Source organism: Zalophus californianus, chromosome 9 (genome assembly GCF_009762305.2).
Source record: "Zalophus californianus isolate mZalCal1 chromosome 9, mZalCal1.pri.v2, whole genome shotgun sequence".
NCBI classification, from domain to species: Eukaryota; Metazoa; Chordata; class Mammalia; order Carnivora; family Otariidae; genus Zalophus; species Zalophus californianus.
In genome coordinates, this window is record NC_045603.1 from 58,479,135 (window position 1) to 58,502,703 (window position 23,569).

General features: G+C 50.9%; 3 protein-coding genes across 8 annotated transcripts; 2 read left to right on the top strand and 1 right to left on the bottom strand.

Annotated features, from left to right (window-relative positions):
- The first annotated feature begins 4,688 nt into the window (after positions 1–4,688).
- On the top strand, positions 4,689–10,420 carry MMP19 (matrix metallopeptidase 19). 4 transcript variants are annotated; one of them, XM_027591638.2, is made up of 10 exons: positions 4,689–4,908; positions 5,214–5,299; positions 6,249–6,379; positions 6,616–6,831; positions 7,313–7,558; positions 8,027–8,152; positions 8,780–8,944; positions 9,108–9,235; positions 9,403–9,547; positions 9,662–10,420. In XM_027591638.2, the coding sequence occupies exons 1-10, from the start codon at positions 4,819–4,821 to the stop codon at positions 9,856–9,858; spliced, it is 1,530 nt and encodes a 509-aa protein (XP_027447439.1). In that variant the 5' UTR covers positions 4,689–4,818; the 3' UTR covers positions 9,859–10,420. The 4 variants fall into 4 exon arrangements, with proteins under 4 accessions (XP_027447439.1, XP_027447437.1, XP_027447438.1 ...); XM_027591636.2 differs by having other exon boundaries at positions 9,403–10,420; XM_027591637.2 differs by having other exon boundaries at positions 6,685–6,831; positions 9,403–10,420.
- A 176-nt stretch (positions 10,421–10,596) lies between these two features.
- Positions 10,597–15,057, bottom strand: LOC113923074 (transmembrane protein 198-like). Of its 3 annotated transcripts, none has more exons than XM_027595610.1 (5): positions 14,859–15,057; positions 13,580–13,839; positions 12,425–13,006; positions 11,813–11,970; positions 10,597–11,692 (listed from the first exon to the last, which is right to left on the bottom strand). In XM_027595610.1, the coding sequence occupies exons 2-5, from the start codon at positions 13,752–13,754 to the stop codon at positions 11,555–11,557; spliced, it is 1,053 nt and encodes a 350-aa protein (XP_027451411.1). In that variant the 5' UTR covers positions 13,755–13,839; positions 14,859–15,057; the 3' UTR covers positions 10,597–11,554. The 3 variants fall into 3 exon arrangements, with proteins under 3 accessions (XP_027451411.1, XP_027451410.1, XP_027451412.1); XM_027595609.1 differs by having other exon boundaries at positions 11,813–11,973; XM_027595611.1 differs by lacking the exon at positions 13,580–13,839 and having other exon boundaries at positions 11,813–11,973.
- Positions 15,058–15,890: 833 nt separating this feature from the next.
- On the top strand, positions 15,891–23,454 carry DNAJC14 (DnaJ heat shock protein family (Hsp40) member C14). Its single transcript, XM_027592356.2, has 7 exons — positions 15,891–16,415; positions 16,864–18,332; positions 21,055–21,161; positions 21,371–21,490; positions 21,893–22,053; positions 22,136–22,238; positions 22,473–23,454. The coding sequence occupies exons 2-7, from the start codon at positions 16,920–16,922 to the stop codon at positions 22,681–22,683; spliced, it is 2,115 nt and encodes a 704-aa protein (XP_027448157.1). The 5' UTR covers positions 15,891–16,415; positions 16,864–16,919; the 3' UTR covers positions 22,684–23,454.
- Positions 23,455–23,569: the final 115 nt, after the last annotated feature.

A 23,569-nucleotide genomic window follows, 5' to 3' on the forward strand; every position in this document is an offset into this window, starting at 1 on the left:
AAGCAGGTGGGAGAGGCAGAGGGAGAAGCAGGCTTCCCGCCGAGCAGGGAGCCCAATGTGGGGCTTGATCCTAGGACCCTGGGATCATGACCTGAGCTGACGGCAGCCACTCAAACAATTAAGCCACACAGGTGCCCCTTCCCCTTTAATTTAATCACTTTTTAAAAAAGATTTTATTTATTTGAAAGAGAGAGAGAGCACGAGCATGGGGGCAGGAGCAGAGGGAGAGGGACAAGCTGACTCCACACTGAGCATGGAGCCCGATGCAGGGCTTGATCCCAAGACCCCGATATCATGACCCGAGCCTAAATCAAAAGTTAGATACCTAACAGACTGAGCCACCCAGATGCCCCCACTTGAGCTTCTTATTCCTCTACTCTCTCCTTACTCTAGAGGCTAGAATTTATCCCTTCATACATCCCTTTGGCACTGTACTGGGTAATGGGATAACAAGCAGAAGCCTCCAGCAATCTCCAGGGGAATTCTGTTACCTTCTCCTGTAAATTGGAGACAAGGAGCAGATCTTGGTTTTCCTCACACTTTGACAGGAACTGGAGAACCTAAGGATTTGGGTCTGATATCCTCTCAACTGAACCAATTCAGGCCAGTGCCGGAGTGCGTGCGTGTTTGAGGAGCTATAGGTGGGAGGGAATGCTTGTGATGGGGAAGTGTTTCTAGGGGGCCTGAGGAAGTCTGGAGCATCCTGGGAACAGAATGTGCTGGCTCAGGCCCTGAGCCATCCCCCAAGCCCCTCCCACTTCTCTCCTCACGTCACTAACCAGTTCCAGCTGTGTACAATCCAGGCCATGTCTTCCCATCTGGCTTCTAGGAACTCATGACTAATTAAAGGAGTGTGTGTTGCCGGAGCCGGGGGGGGGGGGGGGGGGGGGGGGGGGGGGGGGGGGGGGGGATCTTAAAAACAGAGGTTTCCAGGGAACAGCTTGGAAAACTCAATCCCATTCAGCCAGGGAAATTTCCCTCTCTCCTGATTCCCTCAGGGCTCAGGGGAAACAGGCCAGAAGCTAACACCGCATTTCTCTAAATCAAGAGCAGTGTCTGGGTTGGTGAGTTATAACTTATGTTTTTCTCACCTCCAGTTTCCAGTTTCAGGCCCCAGACTTGCCCTTTATACCAGAATGTCCAGCCCTAGGGGCCACCCCTTTCCGGTAAGGGTGGCTGTCAGAGAGGGCGGGTGATGGTTTAGAGATCCGCTTCTCTTGGACTTAGAGACTTCTAACAAACCTTTGCCCTACAACCTGTAGCCCTATTGCCCTGATCACTAGAAAATACTCTCAGAATCTAACCTATTTCTTCCTGTTACAGTTTAAAATATTTTATTTAAAAATATTTCCGTATACAACTCTTCCGCCACATTTGTGGACAGGGAGGGAAACTAGTTTGCAGGAAGGGAGCAAGCAAGCCAAAGAACGCAGTTCTTTCCCTCTGAATCAAGTTCTCTTTTGGGGGCAGGCAGAGCACATGTCCTAACCCTTTGCACACATCCCCATATCTCCCCCAGTGAGAGATGACAAATTCAGAGGGAAAAAGAGCTGGGTCAGCCTGGCTCAGGGGGTGGGGGCTGGTGGAAGGGGTGGCCATGATGTCACTAGGGGACCGGTTAGTCATAGGTCCTTGCACATGTGCCCGCCTGCAGCTCCTGGCTCTAGGGGGTTTGGTCTGGGTGCCTGCGGAAACTCTTGAGAGGCTGCAAAGATCATCACAGCTTGAGCCTGAGGCTCAACTGCTTCCTAGCTGTGTGACCTCAAGCAACCTACTAGAGATTCAGTTTCCTTTTCGGTAATAAGGTGATAATACCAGCTCGGTTGTTGAGAGGTAGATGAGGTAAACTACTCAGCAGCTTTTACTATTTTACTCTATTCTCTCCTGGTTCCTTAGTATCTGGAATGTGGTTCCATGCCAGAGCGAGTGCCCACCTTTTGTAATAATTTCTTACACACTGTCACACGTTCTTAAGTGTCCTCCCTGCTCCTTTTTTTTTTCTTTCATAGATGGTGCCTAAGGGGAGGGAGTAATCAGCTATCACATTCATCTTCTTTCCCTCACATCCTCCCTGTCTGCATCCTCCTCTCTCCCCACCACCCTCAGCTCCTGTCCCTCCTGCATTATTATTATTATTATTATTATTTACTATTTCTTATCGCTTTCTCTTCCATCCCAACCCATCTCTAGGGGCTGAGTCTGGGCAGGCAGAGCTGGAGCTGAACTCAGAGCCACAGAGCTGCAAGGAAATGGGTCAAAATGTTACTAGTGGTTCTCTTCTGGGTAGCATTTACTGGTGATTTTCATGTTCTTCCTTGTTTATTTTGATATTTTCCAAATTTACTACAATGAGCAAAGGATAACTTTTATTCAGGAAAAAGAGAAAACTTTATTTATTTATTTAAAAAGATATTTATTTGACAGAGAGAGAGCATGAAAGAGCACAAGCAGGGGGAGTGACAGAGGGAGAGGGAGAAGCGGGCTCCCGCTTAGGGGAGCCGGACGACGTGGGACTCGATCTCAGGACCCTGGAATCATGACCTGAGCCGAAGGCAGATGCTTAACCGATGGAGCCAGCCAAGGTGGCCAAGAGAAAACTTTAATCAGAAAAAAATTATAATTTTCAATTGGACTATGTCCTGTTCTCAAAAAAAGAGGGAGTGAGGGGTGGAGGGTGGAAAGAAGGGGAGAAAGGCAAGGTTTCAAAAGAACCCTGCAGGGGGCTGAGTGAGAGCTAGTTCCTAAACTCTGTCATTTCTTGGGGACATCAGCCTTGGTGATGGCCTCAGTCATGGCCTTTGTCACTTCTCGGTCAGAAGCTCCCTGTCCTTCCTTGCCTGTCACTGGTCATTTAGGACTTAGTCACCTGATTGTTACCCAGTTCAGGGCTGGGTGGGTCAAGGGCTCAGCATCATCAAGGGCAACAATATGAGTCAGGAGTATCCCCCACCTCGACCCTGGAGCGTGAAGAGTTCCCTTGTAAACCTTGCCAGCCTTACAGCCTAGCATGTGGGGAAGGGCTCAGCATTGGGGTCCTACTGAGAACATGAGTTCAGTAACCCCTTCTCCCAGTCCTATCCCTACTTCTCTGTGCATTTGAAGGATATGCAAATGTGTGATGCATAAATGAGAGTGGAAACTTAGGTGGCTCCTAAACATTTGAAGAACAAAATTCTTTTTTTTTTAAAGATTTTATTTATTTATTTGACAGAGAGAGACACAGCGAGAGAGGGAACAAAGCAGGGGGAGTGGGAGAGGGAGAAGCAGACTTCCTGCAGAGCAGGGATCCCAGTGTGGGGCTCGATCCCAGGACCCTGGGATCATGACCTGAGCCAAAGGCAGACACTTAACGACTGAGCCACCCAGGCTCACTGAAGAACAAAATTCTGAGAGTCATCATGGTGGTGCATGGAAAGAGTATGGGTTATGTTGGGTTATGGAGTCAGCAGAGGGATTTGAATATAGCCAGATCAATTGGGAGCTTTATGTGCTTAGTCAAGTTCCCTCTCTGGGTCTCCATTTACTCTTATAAAAAAAAAATGGCCACAAAAATGGCAAAAACAAAAAACAAACAGAAAAGACCAGAACAATTCCTCTGTCCTAGGAGGGTTGTGAGAATTAAATGAGATCATTGATAAATCACCCAACACAAAGTAGATGTTTTAAAGTGGAAGTTTGTCATTTCTTCCTTAAAGAGCACTCAAGACCATCTCTCAGCTCTGGCTCCCAACCACTTTCCCACCCCAGTTATTTGTGTGACAAAGATTCATGAAGCACCTCCTGAAGCACTGAGCTGGCCAGAGCTAGGTACTAGGGACTCAGCAGGGAATGAAGTAGTCCAGACCCTGGAAACTCTCACCGAGCACAGAAGTTTGGCTCAGCTCTGCACTTTTACTCAAGGCCCGCACGGTCCCTGTCCCTCAGGGCTCTTTTACTCCAGCCACTTCTCAGCCAGCCTTCACAGTCCGGCTCAAAACCTGCCTTCGTGGCGAACCTCCCCACGGCCCCATGATCCTTAGGATGGGGCACCTCTGGCCTGGCATCCTGGTTCCCCTCATTCTGGGTACTTGGATCAGCCTCACCCTATCCGCCATCTCCCTGTGGGCAAGCTCTGACCCTTTGCTGCTTTGTGCCCTTGTTAACCCCCATCCCCACCCCGACATTACGGGCTCATTAAATGCTTGAAATAATGACTTTTTGTTAAAGCACACACAAGTGGGCTTCAAGAAATCCCCAAATTGGTCTCCAGTACAAAGAAACTGAGACCTCATCTCTGATTTCTTCACCTGAAACCTGAGCACCTAAACTGCTTCTTACCACTTCACTTTTGTTTTTTTTTCCTATCCTAGAGCAGACAGGGACCCATGAAGGTTGAGGATAGGGGGTTTGCTGCCCCAGGATTCCTGGGGCACAGGAATGTCCAGCTCCAGGGGATAGCCATGGTCCCTATCCCAGTCTGCAGAGATTCTGCATCTCCTCCTGCCAGGATGCCCACCCTCAGGACAGCATGAAAAGTCTTCTCATCTCCAAGAGAGGACTCTGTGGGAATGGCTTGGGGCTCTTCTTGCCAGAAGCTCTGTGGCAAGGCAGGGGTTAATGGTGAATTGCAACACATCTCTGGGCTGAGTCGCCTCCCACTGCCACTCCTCCCAATTCCCCTCCTCTGAAGTTTTATAAAGAGGGCTGGAGATTGGAGAGTGGGAAGAACTGGAGGCAGGAGCGCCCCCCCCTTACCCCCCCAGCCCTGCTTCCCCAGGCTCCCAGAAGTCTCAGGGCAGAGGGCACAGACAGCTTCTGGAGTTCCTGCCTGGTGGGACCATGAAGTGGCAGTGGCTGTGGCTGGGCTTCCTATTCCCTATGACAGTCTCAGGCCGGGCCCTGGGGCCTGCAGGGAAAGAGACAGCAGTGGTGAGTGTCCCGAGGAAGGAGGGACCCAGGCCCAGGAAGGGATTGGGGCAGTGCGCCACAGACCTGTCCAAGCCTCCTTCCTGACCTTCAACCTGCCTTTCCCATCCTTCCTCTGCTCCATGATCTACTCTTGCCTGTCCCCCACTCCTTGCCTTTGTTCCAGCTGAGCCCCTTCCCTAAGATGCCTCTCCTTTAGTCCTTCCATGTCTGTCCCCATCCTATCCTCATGGGTCTGTTAGGTCACTGAGAAGCTCTACCCTGAGATTCACTCCCTTTCTTATTCTGTACCGTGATCCCCATCATAGGATTACCTGTTGCAATATGGGTACCTACAGAAGCCTCTAGAAGGACCTGATGACTTCAGGCCAGAAGATATCATGGAGGCTCTGAGGTGAGAGGTCATAAGGCACATGCCTTAAGGGTCAAGGTTGCAAGGTCATCTTTTCCTCTCCTCATTTCTTCCTCTCCCCAGGCCCACTTCTGCCTGACTCGAGTCCATGTCAGGGATCTAGGGAATGGTTGCTATCACTCTTAGGGGGGTGGGGCATGGAGTGAGATGGGGATTCAAAGATGAGGAGCAGTCATTGGATCTTCCTAGGCCCTGAGCATCCCTTTGGAGGCTCCATTCCACATTGTATCCAACACACTATTAGCGACATCCCACACGAAGTATAATTTACATGTAAAACTATGAGTTGAGTTCATATGGAGTTGAGTTGTTGGCATGTTGTTGCTTTTTGTAGACATTTAATTCAGCATTTATTTCTATTTTGAAGTTTTCTTTTCCTATTTTGGATCTAATGGATAGTCTTTCTTTCTGCTCTCAGATATGTTCACAGTCCCTTGAAAAGCCACTGTGCCTGCAGTATCTGAGTGATGAAATTGCCCCAGAGCAGGCTGGGCTGGGAGGGGGGCCTAGCCAGGAGGAGAAGGCCGAGGGAGGACAGGCCCTCAGGTGGGACCAGTGGTGGAAGAGTCTCCAGAGCAGGGGGGAGGACACTTTCCCAGAGCAGAAGGTTAGAGATTGCAGCAGGGGAAGAAGGCTACACCTGAGGGAAACCTCACACAAATAAGACACTGAAGATGGGCAGGTGAAGCTGGAGTATCGCTATTTCTGCAGAACAGAAGAGAAAGTCCTAATTATGAAGACTGGATACTAGAGTGATCCCATCAGCTTCAGAGATTCTGTATATGTGCTGCCGAAGCGAGCACAAGCTTCAGAGATTCTGTGCCATTCTCAGCTACCACCATGGGCAGAAGGGGGCCAAAGAGCTATCCCCAGTTTCCCATCATTCCAGATTCCCCTGCCCTGTTGGGCCCATCCCTCTCCCTCTTTTCAGAACTTTTCAGGAAGCATCTGAGCTGCCAGTCTCAGGTCAGCTGGATGATGCCACAAGGGCCCGCATGAGGCAGCCCCGTTGTGGCCTGGAGGACCCCTTCAACCAGAAGACCCTTAAATACCTCCTGTTGGGTGAGGACTGAGACTGGGAAAGGGAGGGAAAGGAGGCTGTGGCATGGCTCTGGATTACAGGTGACATTGGGACAGTCTGGTCCAGCTCAGAGTTGAATGGATGATCACCTGGTGATTAGCTAATCATCACCTGCCTGGACACATAGCTATGTTGAGTGAATGCCTGGACTCAGGGGAGCTCTCTGGGTTTGGCAGAGGATCTCTGTTTCTAATCTATTTTCTGATCCAATAACCAGGCCGCTGGAGAAAGAAGCACCTGACCTTCCGCATCTTGAACCTGCCTTCCACCCTCCCTCCCCACACAGCCCGGGCTGCCCTGCATCAAGCCTTCCAGTACTGGAGCAATGTGGCCCCCCTGACCTTCCAGGAGGTGCAGGCTGGCTGGGCTGACATCCGCCTCTCTTTCCATGGCCGCCAGAGCCCATACTGCTCCAATTCCTTTGATGGGCCTGGTAGGCACCAGCTCTTGGCTCCCACCTCACAGACGTTTGAGATTATCTCTGTCCCCTTGAGCCAGTGACTCTGTAACCTTAATGTTCAAGCAGCCACCTGTGCCCAACTGCACCCTACACTCTCTAACCACCTTCTAACATTCTCTTGGGGAGCAGCTGGTCACCTCCCTGGGGTCTTATCAAGCCTCCTCTTTGAAGCTTATGCCTTAGTCCTTGGTTTAAGTTCCCCTGCTCAAGACACCCCTCAGAGGACTGGGCAAGAGAGAAGAGAGTGGTTGGGAAGTACAGAGACAGAGGGATGGGCAAAGCAGAGAGAACTGGGTGATGAAAAAGGGAGGTGAAAATTCAGAGAGAGGCATCCGAGAGACTGAATATAGATGGAAACTTAAGGGAATGGAGAAATTGGGGTTTATTACAGGCAGGGGATGCTTTAGCCTAGGAGACTCTGACCTCCTTCCTGTCTACCTTTGTCTTTGTCCAGGGAAGGTCCTGGCCCATGCCGACATCCCAGAGCTGGGCAGTGTGCACTTTGATGAAGATGAGCTCTGGACTGAGAAGACTTACCGGGGGGTGAACCTGCGCATCATTGCAGCCCACGAACTGGGCCATGCCCTGGGGCTTGGGCACTCTCGATATACCCAGGCCCTCATGGCCCCTGTCTATGCTGGCTACCGGCCCCACTTCAAGCTGCACCCAGATGATGTGGCAGGGATTCAGGCTCTCTACGGTTAGTCTTTTCCCTCAGGTTATGGCTAGTCATGACCCCTAGTGATCATGAGCGTCAGTGTGATCAGCATCTCTTCAGGCTTGAAGAGACAGGTCTGACCTCCATGGTAGGAAATGACTTGGCTTCTTTCTCTTCTGCCTACCCAGTTATCCAGGCTTCTGCATTTTCAGGAGTTGTTTTTCTGACATTCCATGTCTGCTCTTCCTTCCAGGCCTCTCTCCCCTCTTACCTGTTCTTGGGGATGAAGAAGAATGAATATTCCAGCAAACTTCCTTCCCCCTTTCTGGTGCCTCTCAAAACTGAAATGTGTCTCCTGTCGATATCAATACGATCTTGCCTCCCACCAAGAGAAATTCTCTAAGATTCTCTTTTCCCCTTTCTACGGGGCCTCTGAGCCAAACTTATAGAAGAGTGGGGAGGCCAGGTGCTATGAGTTCTCTCCTTGAGCAGCATTATGTGACCTTGCAGGCAAGAAGAGCCCAGAGACAGAGGATGAGGAAGAAGAGATGGAGCTCCCCACTCTACCACATGTGCCCACAGAGCCCAGTCCCATGCCAGACCCCTGCAGTGGTGAACTGGATGCCGTGATGCTGGGTGAGGCCCTTCCCCTCCAGGCTATAGGCAGTCGGTGGCAGCAGCCCACTGACTTTGAGACATGGACAAATGGGAAAGACATGGGACTTCAGCATGAGCAACAGAGGTTAGATACCAGGCAGGGGTTAGTGGCCATGGGAGAAGCCATGTGGCATGGTGAGGGAGGCTTCAGAGCCAAATTAAAGATGGGTTATGTGGGCATTTACCTCAGTTGCCTCCCTATAAGGGCCACCAAAACATATCTGGTAATATAGCAAGATGAAGAAAACTCTATTTGCTGGAATGTCTATTAGAGATGGTATTATACCTGCATGGAAGGACAACTTGGAAGCTACTTGGAATGGGAGGTGAGGTCCCCAAAGGGAAGCAGCTATCTGCAGGGCTTTTGTTTCATTGAGTGAATTAGAGTGCTCAGAGCAGGGCTTTTGTTTCATTGAGTGAATCTGAATAATGAAGAGGCTGAACATGGAGTCTTCCTTCTCCACCTTAATTCTCTTTTTTTTAAAGTTGAATGAAGTTTTGAGGACCCAGCCTGTGGGAGGAGAGCAGATTATCAGCCTGCCTGAGGTGCCCATCAGTCTTTATTTGACCCGGGTCTTTTTGACATGTTCACACTTTTGCCCTCAGGGCCCCGAGGGAAGACTTATGCCTTTAAGGGGAACTACGTGTGGATGGTGACTGATTCAGGGCTGGGTCCCTTGTTCCAAGTGTCTGCCCTTTGGGAGGGGCTCCCAGGAAACCTAGACGCTGCTGTCTACTCTCCTCGAACACAATGGATTCACTTCTTTAAGGGTAAAAGGGACTGGTTTACAGTGTGTTACCTGAGGGGGGCCTACCATCAAAGAAGCCGCAAAAGGGAGGGAGAGATGAGAAGTTTCTGGAAGGGTGGAATGGGAGAACCAAAAGCTATCACCTCAAGACAGAGATAACTTGTTCTTTCCTTACCTGCTCTCAGGAAACAAGGTGTGGCGCTATATTAATTTCAAGATGTCTCCTGGCTTCCCCAAGAAGCTGAATAGGGTAGAACCCAACCTGGATGCAGCGCTCTATTGGCCTTTCAACCAAAAGGTGTTCCTCTTTAAGGTATAAAGTACAAAGCAAGGGCAAATCCCTTCTTAGGAGGGGTGGGCTACCTTACACCGAGAAGCAGACTTGCTCTCAAAGGGAGATCATTTGCAGCTGGGGGTAGATCTGGGGATCCTTGAGCTCTCTCCTTATCCTCTTCTTCTCGCTTCCCACCCTACTCCTAGGGCTCTGGGTACTGGCAGTGGGACGAGCTGGCCCGAACTGACTTCAGCCACTACCCTAAACCAATCAAAAGGTTGTTTACGGGGGTGCCAAACCAGCCCTCCGCTGCTATGAGTTGGCGGGATGGCCATGTCTACTTCTTCAAGGGTAAACAATACTGGCGCCTCAACAGGCAGCTTCGGGTAGAGAAAGGCTATCCCAGAGATACCGCCCGCAATTGGATGCACTGTCATCCACCGACCTCAGACCCTACTCTGTCAGGTGGAGATGCCGCTCCTTCAGCCACAGGTACTGACCACTCTGCCACAGGAACAACTGTGGACACCACTTCCTCAGCCATAGATACCACCTTGAACACTGACCACCCTCCTGAAGACCCCATCGTGGACATTACCCTCTCAGCCACAGGCTTCCCCACCCTTTCATTCCCTGGTAATGTCACCCTCCCAGAGGCCTAAGGTGTGAATCAAATGTCGCCTCACTAGGCTGCCAGGCTGCAGCAGGGGCATGAACCATAGACCTCAGGTCTCTAAATGTCCCAGCTCTAGCCACCACTCCTCTGTGCTCTTGCCCTCCCGGGCAGTGACTCCCTAACTCTGAGTCAGCTCCCAACTCTATACATTTCTTCTCCACCCTAGATAGCACTTTGAACTGTGTTATCTACTCTCTGGAAGACAGTGGTAGAAGGAAGGCATCACTCAGGCCCTTGGCTGACAGGTGGCAGCAGCTGAGAAGCTAAATGCCTGGGTCCTGTTCTTCCTAGATAAAGTGCAAGAAAATGGCATGGCCAGTAAAATGAGCAAGGGCTTTGGAACCCTTTAAGAATCACACTTACTTGCTTATGACTTTGGGCAAGTTAATTAACCTCATGAGCCTCAGATTCCCCATCTGCAAAATAAGGTCAATACCAATCCTGCAGGGTTTCGGCATTAAATGAAATACCGTTTGTGAAGTGCAGGGCACAATGTCTGGCACATTTGTGCTTAATAAAGGCTAACTCCATGTTCATTAGAGAGGACTGAACAGCTCTTCCTCTGGCTGTGTGTGTGTGTGTGTAGCTGTGAGTCCGGTCGTCCGGTCTGATAAGGATAGCTGTATCAGATCTTTAGGGGACCAGAGGACTTGTCAGTCTGGCTAACTGTTTGGGGGTGCAGAGAAAGAAAAGAGCAGCAATAGCAGGGGCTGGACTCTCCGGTTCAGTGTTCAATGCCATTTTATTCACATGCTCCGTGTTCTTCCTCCCTCCCATCATAGCTTTGTTGCCCAGGGGAGGAAGATATCTTCCTTCATGCTGTCTGGGGAACCAGGGAACAGACTCTGAGCAGGAGAATCAGAGGAGGGAGTTAGAATGGGTTGGTGGCTGGGACAAAGTTCTAGTTAAGGAGATTAGCGTCACCTACAGTGAGAAGCAGAGAAGGCACTCGTCTCCCATGCAGCCGTGAAGACCGGGCTACTTTGGGCAAAACGGCAAAACTCTGGCATGTGGGCAAATGGTCTCTCCTTGGAACAAGTAGACAGCTTTGGGGGGAGGCAGGTTCTGCACCATGCATTGCCCCATGGTCTCCCCCACATTTAGGAGAGAAAGGGAAGCACCATGGAGGACAGTACTCCCAACTGAGGTAGGAGAAGGGGACTTGAGCCTATGGACCCAGGAGGAAAGGCTAACCAGGAGCCAACCACCCGCTAATGAGAGGTGTAGGGATTAGGTGATCTTAGTGCTCCTTTGTGCCCTTCTCCCCATCAAATAGCTATTGAGTGCTTTAGGGAGCTTCCTGGTTTTCTGTAGGTCCTACAACAAAAGCCTTTATTTTACCATTGTGAGGCACACTGAGGCAAGTATATAAAGGGCTTTTTGGGTAAGGGCCCTCCTTGGTTTGGAGGGAATTAGGAAGTCAGTTACTTTAGGGGCCAGGGCACCTCTATTATTGGACAGAGGTAGGTACTCATACTTCCATTCTTCTCCCCTCCCCACAAGATTCCCCTTTATCTGTCCCTGAAACATATCCCTACAGGGCTGGTCTGGGTTGGGGTACAGATTCTATCCCCAGTGAGAGAGGTGGGGAAGTTTGTGTGAGGGTCCTGTGGGCTCAGGCCCTGCACACTTGGTGTTCCAAGGCCCTTGCTAGGGATGGAAGCATCAGTGGAGGTTTAGGCTCAGGTCTGGGTGGAACCAGAAGGTGTGGTGAGGGGTACAGTGGAACCACAGTCAGAATCCAGATCCAGGACGGTGTGGGGGGCTGTGGCCTGGGTGCCTGGTCCCAGTTGGCGCTCTCGAAGGCTCTGGAGATAACTCTGGAGAGGCACAGGAGAGAGGGCTGAAGGAAGGGCCTGGGTCAGAGCCCCCGCCTCCTACCCTGACCATCCCCATGTGCCCTCTGTCCCATCCCCAAGTGTGCCCCTCCCCTCACTCACAGGAGCCAGACTATCAGCAGGGCTCCGGGCGTTGGGGGGAAGCTGGCGCCGGTAGCTGCCTTCACAGAGCCCCACCCCAGGGGATGTCCGATGCCACTTGGCCTCTTGCTGACGGATCCGAAGGAGTTGAAGATGCCTTCGCTGGTGGCTCAAGACCACTGCTTGGGAGGGGGCCGTACGGACTCAGGGAGGCCTCTTTAGACCTTGAACCCCAACCCCAAACACCCTCACCCTCTAGAGAAACCCATTTGATCTCCCTGTTCTGTCTCTCTCAAACCTCATTTCCCCCCTGGTTATTCTAATAGAAACTCTTCTCTGGAATCCTCTTACACTTTCCTCCTGGACTTCCCTGAGATCTTTCTTTCCTTCCATAACAGTCCCCAGTAACTGACTCCGCCCTGCTTCTGCTCCTCTGACAATTTTTCCTTATTCTTACCCAGACCGTTGGCTCCTCCAGCTCTAACTTCCTTTCAGTGCCTTTCACTGCCTTATTCACCTTAGACAGCGCCACCCCTAAGTATAATTCTCCCCCACCCCCGCCCCGTCAAGTTTGGGAACTGGGGACATGAGAAGGCACAGGTTTGCTGCTTCTGTACCATGGCACTAACTCACCATTGGCGTGGCCTCCATGTTCCTCATCCATGAGCTTCCACTGGGCTAGGGCCCCAAGGGCCCCCAGGGCTGGCCAGGTGCCCAGCAAGACCCAGCTATACCAGCAGAGAGGAGGCAAGGCTGGAAGTGCCTGCAAGCGTTGGCCCAGCCGACTGCCCAGTGCCAGCCCCTCTAGGAAGTAGTCAGCACAGGCCACCAGCACCGCAGCACCCAGCAGGGCTGTGCCCAGAACTGTGAATGGACGTGGCCACCGAAGCGTGAGCAGGGCTCCCAGCAGTGCCAGCCCCACCAGCCCCCCAGCCGGCACCCAGGCTGAAGGTGGTTGGTAGATGGGCTCTGTGCCCAGCAGGGCCCCGGCACCCAGGGTTAGGCCCAGCAGGAGACCAGTCAGGAAGAGCCCAACGCTGCGAACCAACATGGTGACCAGGCCACAGAGGAGTCCGATGCCCAGCGCAATGCCCGCGCTCACCTCCAGGCTCAGCTGTGTCTCTAGCACTCGCTCCTTGTGGCACAGCAGGAAGATCACCAGAGCTCCTGACAGCAGGCCCGAGAGAAACATTACTGCCTTGAAGCAGCGGTAGCCTGGGAAAGGAGGCAGGTGGCATTGAGAGACAGGGATGGCTCTGATGAATTAGAAGGGAGAGGAGTGGCTAACCAGAGGAGCAGAAGACAGGAGCAGCAACCCAGGGACCTCAAGGCAAGGGGCAGGAAGGGATCATCTCAGGGAAGGCAGGGGACCTTTCAAAAACTGTGAGGGGGTGGGAGGAAAAATCAGGAGGTAAGATGGATACACTGTGTGGAGTAAATATGGAAAAAAAGGTTTAGTACTTCCAGGGATGGTAGAAGGGAAGAAATCAGTACAGGCTGATTTAGGTTATTGGGGAAGGGTTGAAGAAGCCTTAAACATGGAGGATAATGTGGGAATGGAGTTTTGAGGGAGGAGAGAAGGGAGAGGCAAGTGAGAGTTGCCAGGGGTCAGAGCTAGAGGGCATGGCTATGGGGCGGGGACAAGATGAGCTGGCAAGAGCAGCATGAAGGTAGGCATCCCCTGATAGAGGAGTAGAGGTGGACCAGGAGCAAAGGAGAAAGTTGGCATCATCCTTGAGGGTGACAGTTTTGGGCAGCTGCCCCCCAGAATCCTGGCCCTGCCCTCACCGAAGCAGCAGTAGATGATTCCAAAGCAGCAACAAAGAGCACACACCAGGGCGGGTGCCAGTTCAGGATTGTCCTGGGGTTCCAAGACACATCTTGGGTCTGGAGGCTCTGGGAGTTGTTGATTAAAGGGCCTGGGGTCAGAGGTCATGGCCAGGGGCAACAAGGCTTCCTCCATGGCCGAAGAAAAGGTGATCCCAGAGGGGAAGGTCAGTGTCAGCTCCTCTCATCCATCCATGAATATCTTGAGGGGGTTGGGAAACCTGCAAGGGGGTAGGGGGCAGGAACTCAGGTGCCCATGAATCTTGAGGATTCTGTACCTCTACTTCTTATGAAGAAAGGCCAGTCTCAGGAGGGAGCATGGCCTTGCTGGGGTAACTGAAAAAATCTACAGGACTGGGTCAAGGGGAGCCAGCTGTCTTTTTACTACCCTCTGAAACAAGGACACTAAGTAAAACTTAAACTAAAATCTTATAAAGTTATGACACTTTATCTGCTCCCTAACTTTCCAGGGTGGGTTGGGAAGAGTAGGAAGTCCTAGGTCAGTGGAAGGAGGGGCCCAGGGACATTAGTGGGACTGGGCGCTAAAGGCCCAGAAGCTTGTTCCAGCTAAAAAGAAAGCTTGCCCCATCTGCAGTTGGGACTCAATACTGCCTCACTGGACTGGGAAAGGTGGGGTTAATTGAGGGGGGGAGGAGGAGAAAGAGGAGAGAATGAGTCATGGTGGGGTCTCTGGACAGCTGCTCCAACCCCAGGGAAGGAAGAGGGGAGAAAAGAAACAGACACCAAAAGAGTTTGGGACAAGGAATCGAGTAGAGACAGTCCCCACACTTTGTCAAGGTTCTGAAGCCTTAGCTTCATGTGGAGATGGAGTTGTTGGGGGAAGGTGCATCCGGCCACAGTCTAATTCCCATGGTCCCTCTTGGACTAAGCAGGCACCTTGCCCACAGACATCTCACATCCTGGTAGCCTCTTACTCCTCCTCTCAGGACATTGGTGGGACTTTTCCCACCCCTCCCTTACCCTAGGGGTGTCAGGGCTGCCAGTGGGATTTGAATTCAGCTCCTGAAAGGAAAACACCAAGGAGGGGCTGGCATTGGGGGCACTGTGGGAGTGGGGTAGGATGGATGCAGGGGCTTTCATTTGTCTTCTTTTGGACATCAAGGTCCTAACAGGCTAGAGGGTTGGCGTGGGGAATCCCTGGGTCTCCTCTCTTCAATCCGCTTGGAAGTCTAGGAACTCCAAACAAGGACAGATTGGGGAAGGAGTGTTAACTACTCACCACCCTGCCAGGGCTCAGGAGAGGCGGGGGTAGAAGTGCTTCCCTAACCCCCCTGCTGCATCCTTGCCCGGAGGTCCTAGGCGTCGGGGCGGCTGTCGGGCGTGGGCACCCCCAGGGTCACTCTGTTCGTTGCCCCCTAAACTCTTCCAAGTTGAAGCCCAAGCCCCGTGAGCTAAATGCAACCAGCCTGGGGGGTGGAGGAAGGGGACAGGGTGTGTGGAGGGTGACATCACGGGGCGGGCCCCTCCAACTCTTTTCCCTATGTGTGGGGGGGACCCAGTTTGGCCACTGCTCTAGGCTGGGACCAGAGAGCCCCCGACCATAGCAGGGAACGGTTTTGGAGACACTGCAAGACGTCTGGGGAAAGGTCTCTGAATACTTAGGCGACGACTCGACAACTAGAAGCTCTGAAAACCCCAACTGGGGTCCCAGCGCCCCCCTAGCCCCGGCTTGGTTTCTTCCACTTCCCAGAGAATTGGAGTATTGTCTTCTGGAGAACCTGGTGGTCGAGCCTGGGGACCCGGGGAAGGGGCTTTTACAGGACTGGGGGCGCCGGCGAGGGGCTCATGGGCGGAAAAACTTGCGGAGCAAGACGGGGTCTGGAAGGGGGACTAACGGCAGAGGCGCGTGCAGAGGAGGGGACCCAAGCTGGGTCTGCGTGGGGGCGGGAGCGCGTGTCGACGTCGACCGAGAGCAGCTCGGTATGCAAATGAGACGCAAAACAGCATGTAGATGAGTGCACTGGTTTTTGGCACTCCGCTCGGGTCCTGAGCCCAGCGGAGCTACGCTCTTAGTCGCCCAGAACCGCTCCGTTGACGGTGCCTTGGAGCTGCGTCCCGAGGGGCGGATCCCGGCCGTGGGAGCTGCAGTTATACCGGGCAGTTTGCCAGCTGGGTCAGGCCCTGGGGAGGCCGAGGATTGCTGGGAAAGAAGGGGCAGTGCAGGGAGGCCGGGGCGGGGGCGGGGGCGGGGGCGGGCCCGGGGCGTCCTCCCCTCTGCTCCACCTCCGCATGATACAAAAGGACCTCTGTCCTCGCTACAGGCAGCCGGGAAAGGATCGGGGTGGTGGCTCTTCTACGCTCCCTGGTTTTGTCTGCAAGGAAAACAGACTGTGGCTCGGTGGCTGTCCTCCATCTCCCAGTCTCGGCAAAGCCCACGAATACAGCCAGAGGAACCCTGAAAAATCTGTCCCCCGTCCGCAGGCACTGCTGCAGCGCCCACCAGCGGTGCAGCCTGGGGGGTATCACTCCAGCACGCGGAGGGTGGCAGCAGAGATCCCTTTAAGGGGCGGGGCCAGTGCTTCCTCAGGACCGCCTCCTCCGATTTGACTCAGCTTGCTCTACTGGCTCGCGCCTCCGCCAACCGCTTTTTCGTTTCCTTCCCGTCTCTTCCCGGGTGACCCCGGAAGTGGAAGTAGGCGTAGGTCGGCGGCCACGGCGGGGACGGAAGGCGGAAGCAGAGCGTGAGCGGGAGGCGGAGCCGGGGGAGCTGCTCTCGTAGCTCCCCCTGGCCCTAGGCCCAGCTGCTCGAGGGGGAGGAGTTACCGCCGCTCTTCGGGTATGTTACCTTCGCCCCCTCTACCCAGCCCAAGGGTTTCTTGGATGTCTTTCTCAGGGGCAACCCTAAGCTCCGCCCCCCAGGTTTTCTTTAAGAACCGCACGGTCCCCACCCTTTTCTGGCAGCCTGCGGCCCCCCTTTCCGGTCGTCTTTCCCTTTTTACCCGAGAGTGACCCCCGGGCCACATCCTTTGCGGTACCTCCCTATATCCCTGATTCCGGATTATAGCCTTCTGGGGAAAGAAGAAAAACTAAGGGGATTTTTGAGGGGGGGAGGGAGCACGGTTGTGGTTAGTGTAGTATTGGCTTATTGGTAGGGATAACAAACGCCCCAGAAAAATTTGAGAAAACAAGGGAGATGGGTGCATTACTAATATCCCCAATTTAAGGTTATTTAACCCCCTCTTGGTTCAATCCTGATCATCACCACCTTGATACCTTTGTTACAGGCATCAGAACTTATCATGATGGCTGTGACCTAAAATCCTCAGGAAGCCCCGGGGTCATGGCCCAGAAGCACCCCGGAGAAAGAGGGTTGTGTGGAGCCCACCACAGTGGTGGTGCCTCCTTCAGGACTTTAGGATCCTCTGTGGACCCTGAAATACTTTCATTCTTAGGACTCAGGGACTCAGCGGGGCCTGCTCCTAATGGTACCCGCTGCCTCACAGAGCATTCTAGTCCTAAGTACACACAGCCCCCAAACCCAGCCCACTGGTCGGATCCAAGCCATGGCCCCCCAAGGGGTCCAGGACCCCCTAGGGATGGAGAGGACCCTGACCAGAGTGAGGCATCTTCAGAAGAAGAGTCAGGAGTGGACCAGGAACTCTCAAGAGAGAATGAGGCTGGGTACCAGGAGGATGGGAACCCTTCTTTTCTTTCCATTCCATCTGCTTGCAACTGCCAGGGAACCCCTGGAATCACTGAAGGGCCTTACTCTGAGGGAGGAGATGGCTCTTCTAGCAACTTTTGCCACCATTGTACCTCTCCAGTTTTGGGGGAAGATGAAGAGTTGGAAGAGGAATATGATGATGAGGAACCTCTTAAGTTCCCCAGTGATTTTTCACGTGTGCCCAGTGCGAAGAAACCACCACCCCGGCGACAGCGGCACCGCATTCCAGCCAAGGAGGATACTCGGGAGGGTGGACGCAGAGATCCCAGGTCCCCTGGCCGACATCGTTTGGGCCGGAAAAGAAGTCAGGCAGATAAGCGCAGAGGCCTGGGATTATGGGGAGCAGAGGAACTGTGTCAGCTTGGACAGGCAGGCTTCTGGGGGCTGATTGAACTGCTGGTATTGGTGGGAGAGTACGTGGAAACTTGTGGCCATCTCATCTATGCATGCAGGCAGCTGAAAGGCAGCGATCTGGACCTTTTTCGAGTCTGGCTGGTAGTCTGGGCAGGGCGGCTGGGGGGCTGGGCCCAGGTGATGTTCCAATTTCTGAGCCAAGGATGTTACTATGGGGCAGGGCTGTTCACCCGTTTTCTTAGGCTACTGGGTGCTTTGCTGCTTCTGGCTCTGGCCCTCTTGTTGGGCTGTCTACAGTGGGGCTGGCGGTTTCTGGTGGGACTGGGTGACCGGTTAGGCTGGAGGGGTAAAGCCACTTGGCTCTTTTCTTGGCTGGATTTTCCCACCTTGCAGCGTTGCCTGATTCTGCTGAGAGAGAGCAGGCCATGGCAGCAGTTGGTAAAAATGTTTCAGTGGGGTTGGCTGGAGTTGCCTTGGGTCAAGCCAAGGACTAATAGGCAGGGGAATGCACCTGTAGCAGGTGGTCGCTACTGCCAGCCTGAGGAAGAAGTGGCTCGACTCTTGACCATGGCTGGGGTTCCTGAGGATGAGCTAAACCCTTTCCATGTGTTGGGGGTTGAAGCCACAGCATCAGATGTTGAACTGAAGAAGGCCTATAGGCAGTTGGCAGTGATGGTGAGTACCTTTCCCGTGTTTCCTGTTCCTCTTTTGTGCTCGCATTTTATTTTCTATTCCAATTTTAGGGAGAATATGATAAAGAGAAGGCAGAGTAAAAAGTCAACTTGAAGCTGGAGTAACATTCTTAGGAAATAGTCATAAAGACTTTTTTCCCTGTACTATGTGATCTGACTTTCCCTTCATTTTAAGCTTTTTGTCATGAGATTTTTTTTTTTTAAAGATTTATTTATTTGAGAGAGCACTAGAGAGCGCATGAGGTGGTGGGGCGGGGGGGGGGAGGGAGAGAGAGAGAGAGAGAGAGAGAGAGAGAGAGAGAGAGAGAGAGAGAGAGAAGCAGACTCTCCGCCCGAGCAGGGAGCCCGACGCAGGGGCTTGGTCCCAGAACCCTGGGATCATGACCTGAGCCGAAGGCAGACGCTTAACCAACTGAGACACCCAGGTGCTCCTTGTCATGAGATTCTTAATGAAAAGAAATGAACCTGGTCTATCAGTGTTGGACCACTCGCCCTGGAATATCCAGGTGAAGTCCCTCCAACTAGGGTGGAGAAGAGGCCTAATCAGAAAGCCTGTCAGTTCCTCTACCCTGAACAAATGAGGGTTTTTTGAACAGGGTGAAATCCAACTATCTGTCCCAGAGAGGCAAGTGTGGACTTAGTGTGGGAAGATTCAGGGAGTGCATGTGATTATTCCAGGACCGGGTGAAAGAAAACGAAGTATTTCAAGACCAGCAATCTAGAGTGGAAAAGGGAAAAGGGAAAGAGAATGGAACATAAACCATAGAGAGGCATGTGCATCTGTAGGTCATACATGAACATATGGTTTTTGTTGTTTTTCTTTTTAAGATTTCATTTTTAAGTAATCTCTATACCTGATGGGCTCAAACTCACAACCCTGAGATCAAGAGTCCCATTGCCCTATTGACTGAGCCCTCCAGGCGCCCCATGATGTGGTTGCTTTTATTGATAAAGGGGCAGGTGGTACAGGTGGCAGTTGTGATGCCCCATTTGCTTGAGGGAAATGGTTTAATACAAGCATGTAAATTTAAATTTTAAATTTTAAAAAATAAAAATGCTATTTTTAGATACGATTATTACGGCTTTTTCTGTAAGTAAAACTATGTTATGACTATAAGTAATGTGTGTAAATTCCATCGGAGGCCTGTTTGAGTCTATGGAACTGGACTGGTAAAATTATCACGGTGTGTAAATTACTTCAAGGACTGCATGACAACAAAGAGGAATGGGTAACCAAGGTGTCCATTAACTGTTCAAGACACAGTAAGGTACCAGGCCTGTAACTTAGCAGAGGACTAAATTAGTTTGGTGGGAAATGCATACCCCTTAGTGGATAGACTGGGATATTTTTTTTTTTTAAGATTTTATTTTATTTTTTGACAGAGAGACAGCGAGAGAGGGACCACAAGCAGGGGGAGTGGGAGAGGGAGAAGCAGGCTTCCCGCCGAGCAGGGAGCCCAATGCGAGGCTCGATCCCAGGACCCTGAGATCTTGACCTGAGTGGAAGGCAGACGCTTAACAACTGAGCCACCCAGGCACCCCTAGACTGGGATATTCTTAAGAGTGGGGAATGATAGTTTATATTCAGATTGTTACTAGCAGTAGAGCTTTTTTCTCACTTTCATGTCTTTTAGCAGACATCCTCTCTTGAGGAATAGCATTCTTAGAAAAATTCTCATTTTCAACTTGCTTTCTTGGAGTAGAGATAGAGTTAAGTTCCCTGATCCTCAACACACCTGCCCTACCCCTCAAAGTACTCCCTTGTTCTGGGCCACTGTCTGTTGGCTTCTTTTACAGAAACTCTCACTGTCCTTATTAAGCCTCAGAATGACCAGGACTAAAAGGCTGTTCTATAAGCATGGGTACGTGGAGATTTAACAGCATTCTGTTTATTTGGCATCATCAGGAGACTAGCTTTATTTTGCACTTTTGGAAAAGGAGGATGGGAACAATCAGGAAGCTGTAGGAGGTGAGGATACTATTTGTCTTAGAGAAAAGGCTGAAAGGTGGATAAAAAGCCTGTGAGGATCACAATATGCTATTTCATTTCTGGGACAGAAAGGCAAACCATTGTAGAAGTACATAGGAGTATTTTCTAGTTAGAATGAGTTTGAGGATGTAGTATCTTTGGAACTCTTACTTTATGATTGACAGTAGAGTTAAAATGTGGGGGCTTAGTATGCATGTACCAGGTAGGGTGACCAACCATTCCTGTTTGCCTAGGATTGAGGGTTTCTTGAGACATGAACTTTCAGTGCCAAAACTGGGACAGTCCCAGGCACACTGAGATGGTGGATCACCCTCCTGCCAAATCCTGTACTATGTATGTTGTGAGTATTGTCCCAGTAATCAATGATAGGTATAATATTCTAGGTCATATAGTTAATAGTGACAGAGCTAGAACTTGATCCCGTATCTGGCTGCAGAGCCAGAGCAATTAGTCATTAAGCTGTATTGATTCTTTAAAAGGGTGGTGAAAGAGAACCCTTTGATATGAGGGTTATTATTATTTTTTTAATTAGGTTCCACGCCCAGTGTGTAGCCCAAGGTGGAGCCCAACGCCAGGCTTGAACTTACAACCCTGAGATCAAGAATCAGATGCTTAACCCACAGAACCACCCAGGCATCCTGATAATGAGGGTATTTTGACCTAAGCTGGGGAGAGGGTTGGAATGGATTTGTGATGAAATCTTTTGTCTTGGTAGGTTCATCCTGACAAAAACCATCATCCCCGGGCAGAGGAGGCCTTCAAGGTTTTGCGGGCAGCTTGGGACATTGTCAGCAACCCTGAAAGGCGGAAGGAATATGAAATGTAAGTTGGAAACGGGAAGTTGTCAGGTGGGATAAATGACTAATCTTCATAGTAGAGCTCCCTGGACTTGTGGATGAGTCTCTCTGAGGCAGAGCGAACTGGGGTTGCTTATCTTTCTAGCTGGCCTGGGGCCTCAAGAAGCTAAAAGATTCATCTCCCTTTGTCCCTTGCTCAATACCTTCTGATTTACAAAGGCTTTTTTCTCTTAGGAAACGAATGGCAGAGAATGAGCTGAGCCGTTCAGTGAATGAGTTTCTGTCCAAGCTGCAGGATGACCTCAAAGAGGCAATGAATACTATGATGTGCAGCCGATGCCAGGGAAAGCATAGGTACGAAATAGGGCAGGGATGGGACAGCCACAGCTTAGGCATTGGGTAGCCAAAGACTTCCTTGTGAGTATTACTGGTAGTTGGGGGATACAGCTGATGAGTAAAAAGACCCTGAGGTTTCTACTTTTGCCATAGTGTCAAGAGATTGGGGATTTGAATTTGCAGTAAGAAAAAAGTAATATTTTTAGTTTTAAGAGAGAAGGGTGAGGGTATGGGTGTTTGTAGACATATGTTAACAACTGAGTGGAAATAATTTTAGATATTTTAGCCATATTTGTCAATAATAATGATACTATATGCTTGATTTTAGCCAAAAGGCCGAGAAGCGATTATAATAATGATACTATAACAATATCGTAGGCTTGACAAATTAAAAGGAACTGTCCTTTTGTTGGGTTGTAGGAGGTTTGAAATGGACCGGGAACCTAGGAGTGCCAGATACTGTGCTGAGTGTAAGAGGCTGCATCCTGCTGAGGAAGGAGACTTTTGGGCAGAGTCAAGCATGTTGGGCCTCAAGATCACCTATTTCGCACTGATGGATGGAAAGGTGTATGACATCACAGGTATACTTCTGTTCTCTAGAAATATGGGCTCATATATGCTCAAAACTTTGATGTTTTGACTAATTATTTCTCATGCTTGTAGAGTGGGCTGGATGCCAGCGTGTGGGAATCTCCCCAGATACCCACAGAGTCCCCTATCACATCTCATTTGGTTCTCGGATTCCAGGCACCAGTGGGCGGCAGAGGTAGGTGTTACTTCTTCCAATAATCTACCCACTAAGTATAGTTCGGAATATGATTTCAGATGACATGCTGCTTAGGACACCTAGATGTCTTACCTGTAAGAAGTTTGGCAGCTGGCTCAGTATATCTTTTTTTTTTTTTCCCAGTGTATCTCTAACTTAGGTATAAACAGGTAACACAGGTAACCATATGACTCTTAATAGCTCTTGCCTTATAACGTCTTGTTTTCCTCTCAGAGCAACCCCAGATGCCCCTCCTGCTGACCTTCAGGATTTCTTGAGCCGGATCTTTCAAGTACCCCCAGGCCAGATGTCCAATGGGAACTTCTTTGCAGCTCCTCAGCCTGGCCCTGGGGCCACTGCAGCCTCTAAGCCCAACAGCACAGTACCCAAGGGAGAAGCCAAACCGAAGCGGCGGAAGAAAGTGAGGAGGCCCTTCCAACGTTGACACCCCTTCTCTTCTTTCCTCAGATCAATGTCAGGGAGTCAAAAGGGCTGTGTATAGCACAGGATGGAGTTTTGACTTGTTTATTTTTAAATATTTAAAAAAGGGAAAATTTTAAGCCCAAATTGTTCACTCAGTACTTGTAGGAAGCCCCGGAACCACTCTCCCTCCTCCACCAGCACCTAGGAACTGAATCTTGTCTTCTGACAATACCAAAGAAATAGGGGGTGGCTAGAGCAAAGAACCTAGAGCCGGACATGGGCTGGACAATATCTCCCATGGTAGTGTGTGAACTGGTATTTCCCCGGGGTCTGTATGCCTTTGTCTTTTGCTTCTAGAGCAGATGACACTTCCCCCCCCTTTTTAAACTACGAGTCTATCTTATAATTTCTTGACCCATTTCAGGAGGGAGCCCCCTCCTTTACCCCAACGTACTAGTTAAAAGAGAACAAGAAAGCATGTAGCCCTAATTATAGGAGATTATACATAAGAGTTCAGAGAGTGGAAACTTTCAGTTTTTCCTCTGACATTCACCTGTGGGTAATCTCACCCAACTTCATGCTTGTTGCTGCAGGGATGGCCAAAACTAATAATTTTTAAAAAAGCAGACTCATGTCCTCTGCCCTTGGGTGAGGGGGAAGGATAAAGGGGCTCCCAGAAGCCCCCTTATGATCCAAGGGTTTGTATTTTTTTAAGTTTGTTCATATTTGTATGTACATATCTATTTAAAGCCAGGGGATTATCTTTCTATAAATACATAACTGGCAACCTGTATCTTCCCTCTCTTCTTTGCCCTTTTTCTCACTTGAGAATTCTTTCCCTACTAAGTGTTAGCTGAGTGAAGGGCACCTCCTACTGGACCAAGGGAGAGGGGATAAAAAAATACCTT

Bases quoted from the DNA above. Each gene is read 5' to 3' on its own strand.
- MMP19 (XM_027591636.2), top strand. From the start codon at position 4,819: ATGAAGTGGCAGTGGCTGTGGCTGGGCTTCCTATTCCCTATGACAGTC. The intron at 4,909-5,213 runs GTGAGTGTCCCG...TCCCCATCATAG, and splicing joins CAGGGAAAGAGACAGCAGTG to GATTACCTGTTGCAATATGG. The intron at 5,300-6,248 runs GTGAGAGGTCAT...CCCTCTTTTCAG, and splicing joins GATATCATGGAGGCTCTGAG to AACTTTTCAGGAAGCATCTG.
- LOC113923074 (XM_027595609.1), bottom strand. From the start codon at position 13,754: ATGGAGGAAGCCTTGTTGCCCCTGGCCATGACCTCTGACCCCAGGCCC. The intron at 13,007-13,579 runs GTGAGGGCAGGG...CTCCTTTCCCAG, and splicing joins AATCATCTACTGCTGCTTCG to GCTACCGCTGCTTCAAGGCA. The intron at 11,974-12,424 runs GTGAGTTAGTGC...CCCCCTCCCAAG, and splicing joins ACATGGAGGCCACGCCAATG to CAGTGGTCTTGAGCCACCAG.
- DNAJC14 (XM_027592356.2), top strand. From the start codon at position 16,920: ATGGCCCAGAAGCACCCCGGAGAAAGAGGGTTGTGTGGAGCCCACCAC. The intron at 21,162-21,370 runs GTAAGTTGGAAA...TTTTTCTCTTAG, and splicing joins AGGCGGAAGGAATATGAAAT to GAAACGAATGGCAGAGAATG. The intron at 21,491-21,892 runs GTACGAAATAGG...GTTGGGTTGTAG, and splicing joins CGATGCCAGGGAAAGCATAG to GAGGTTTGAAATGGACCGGG.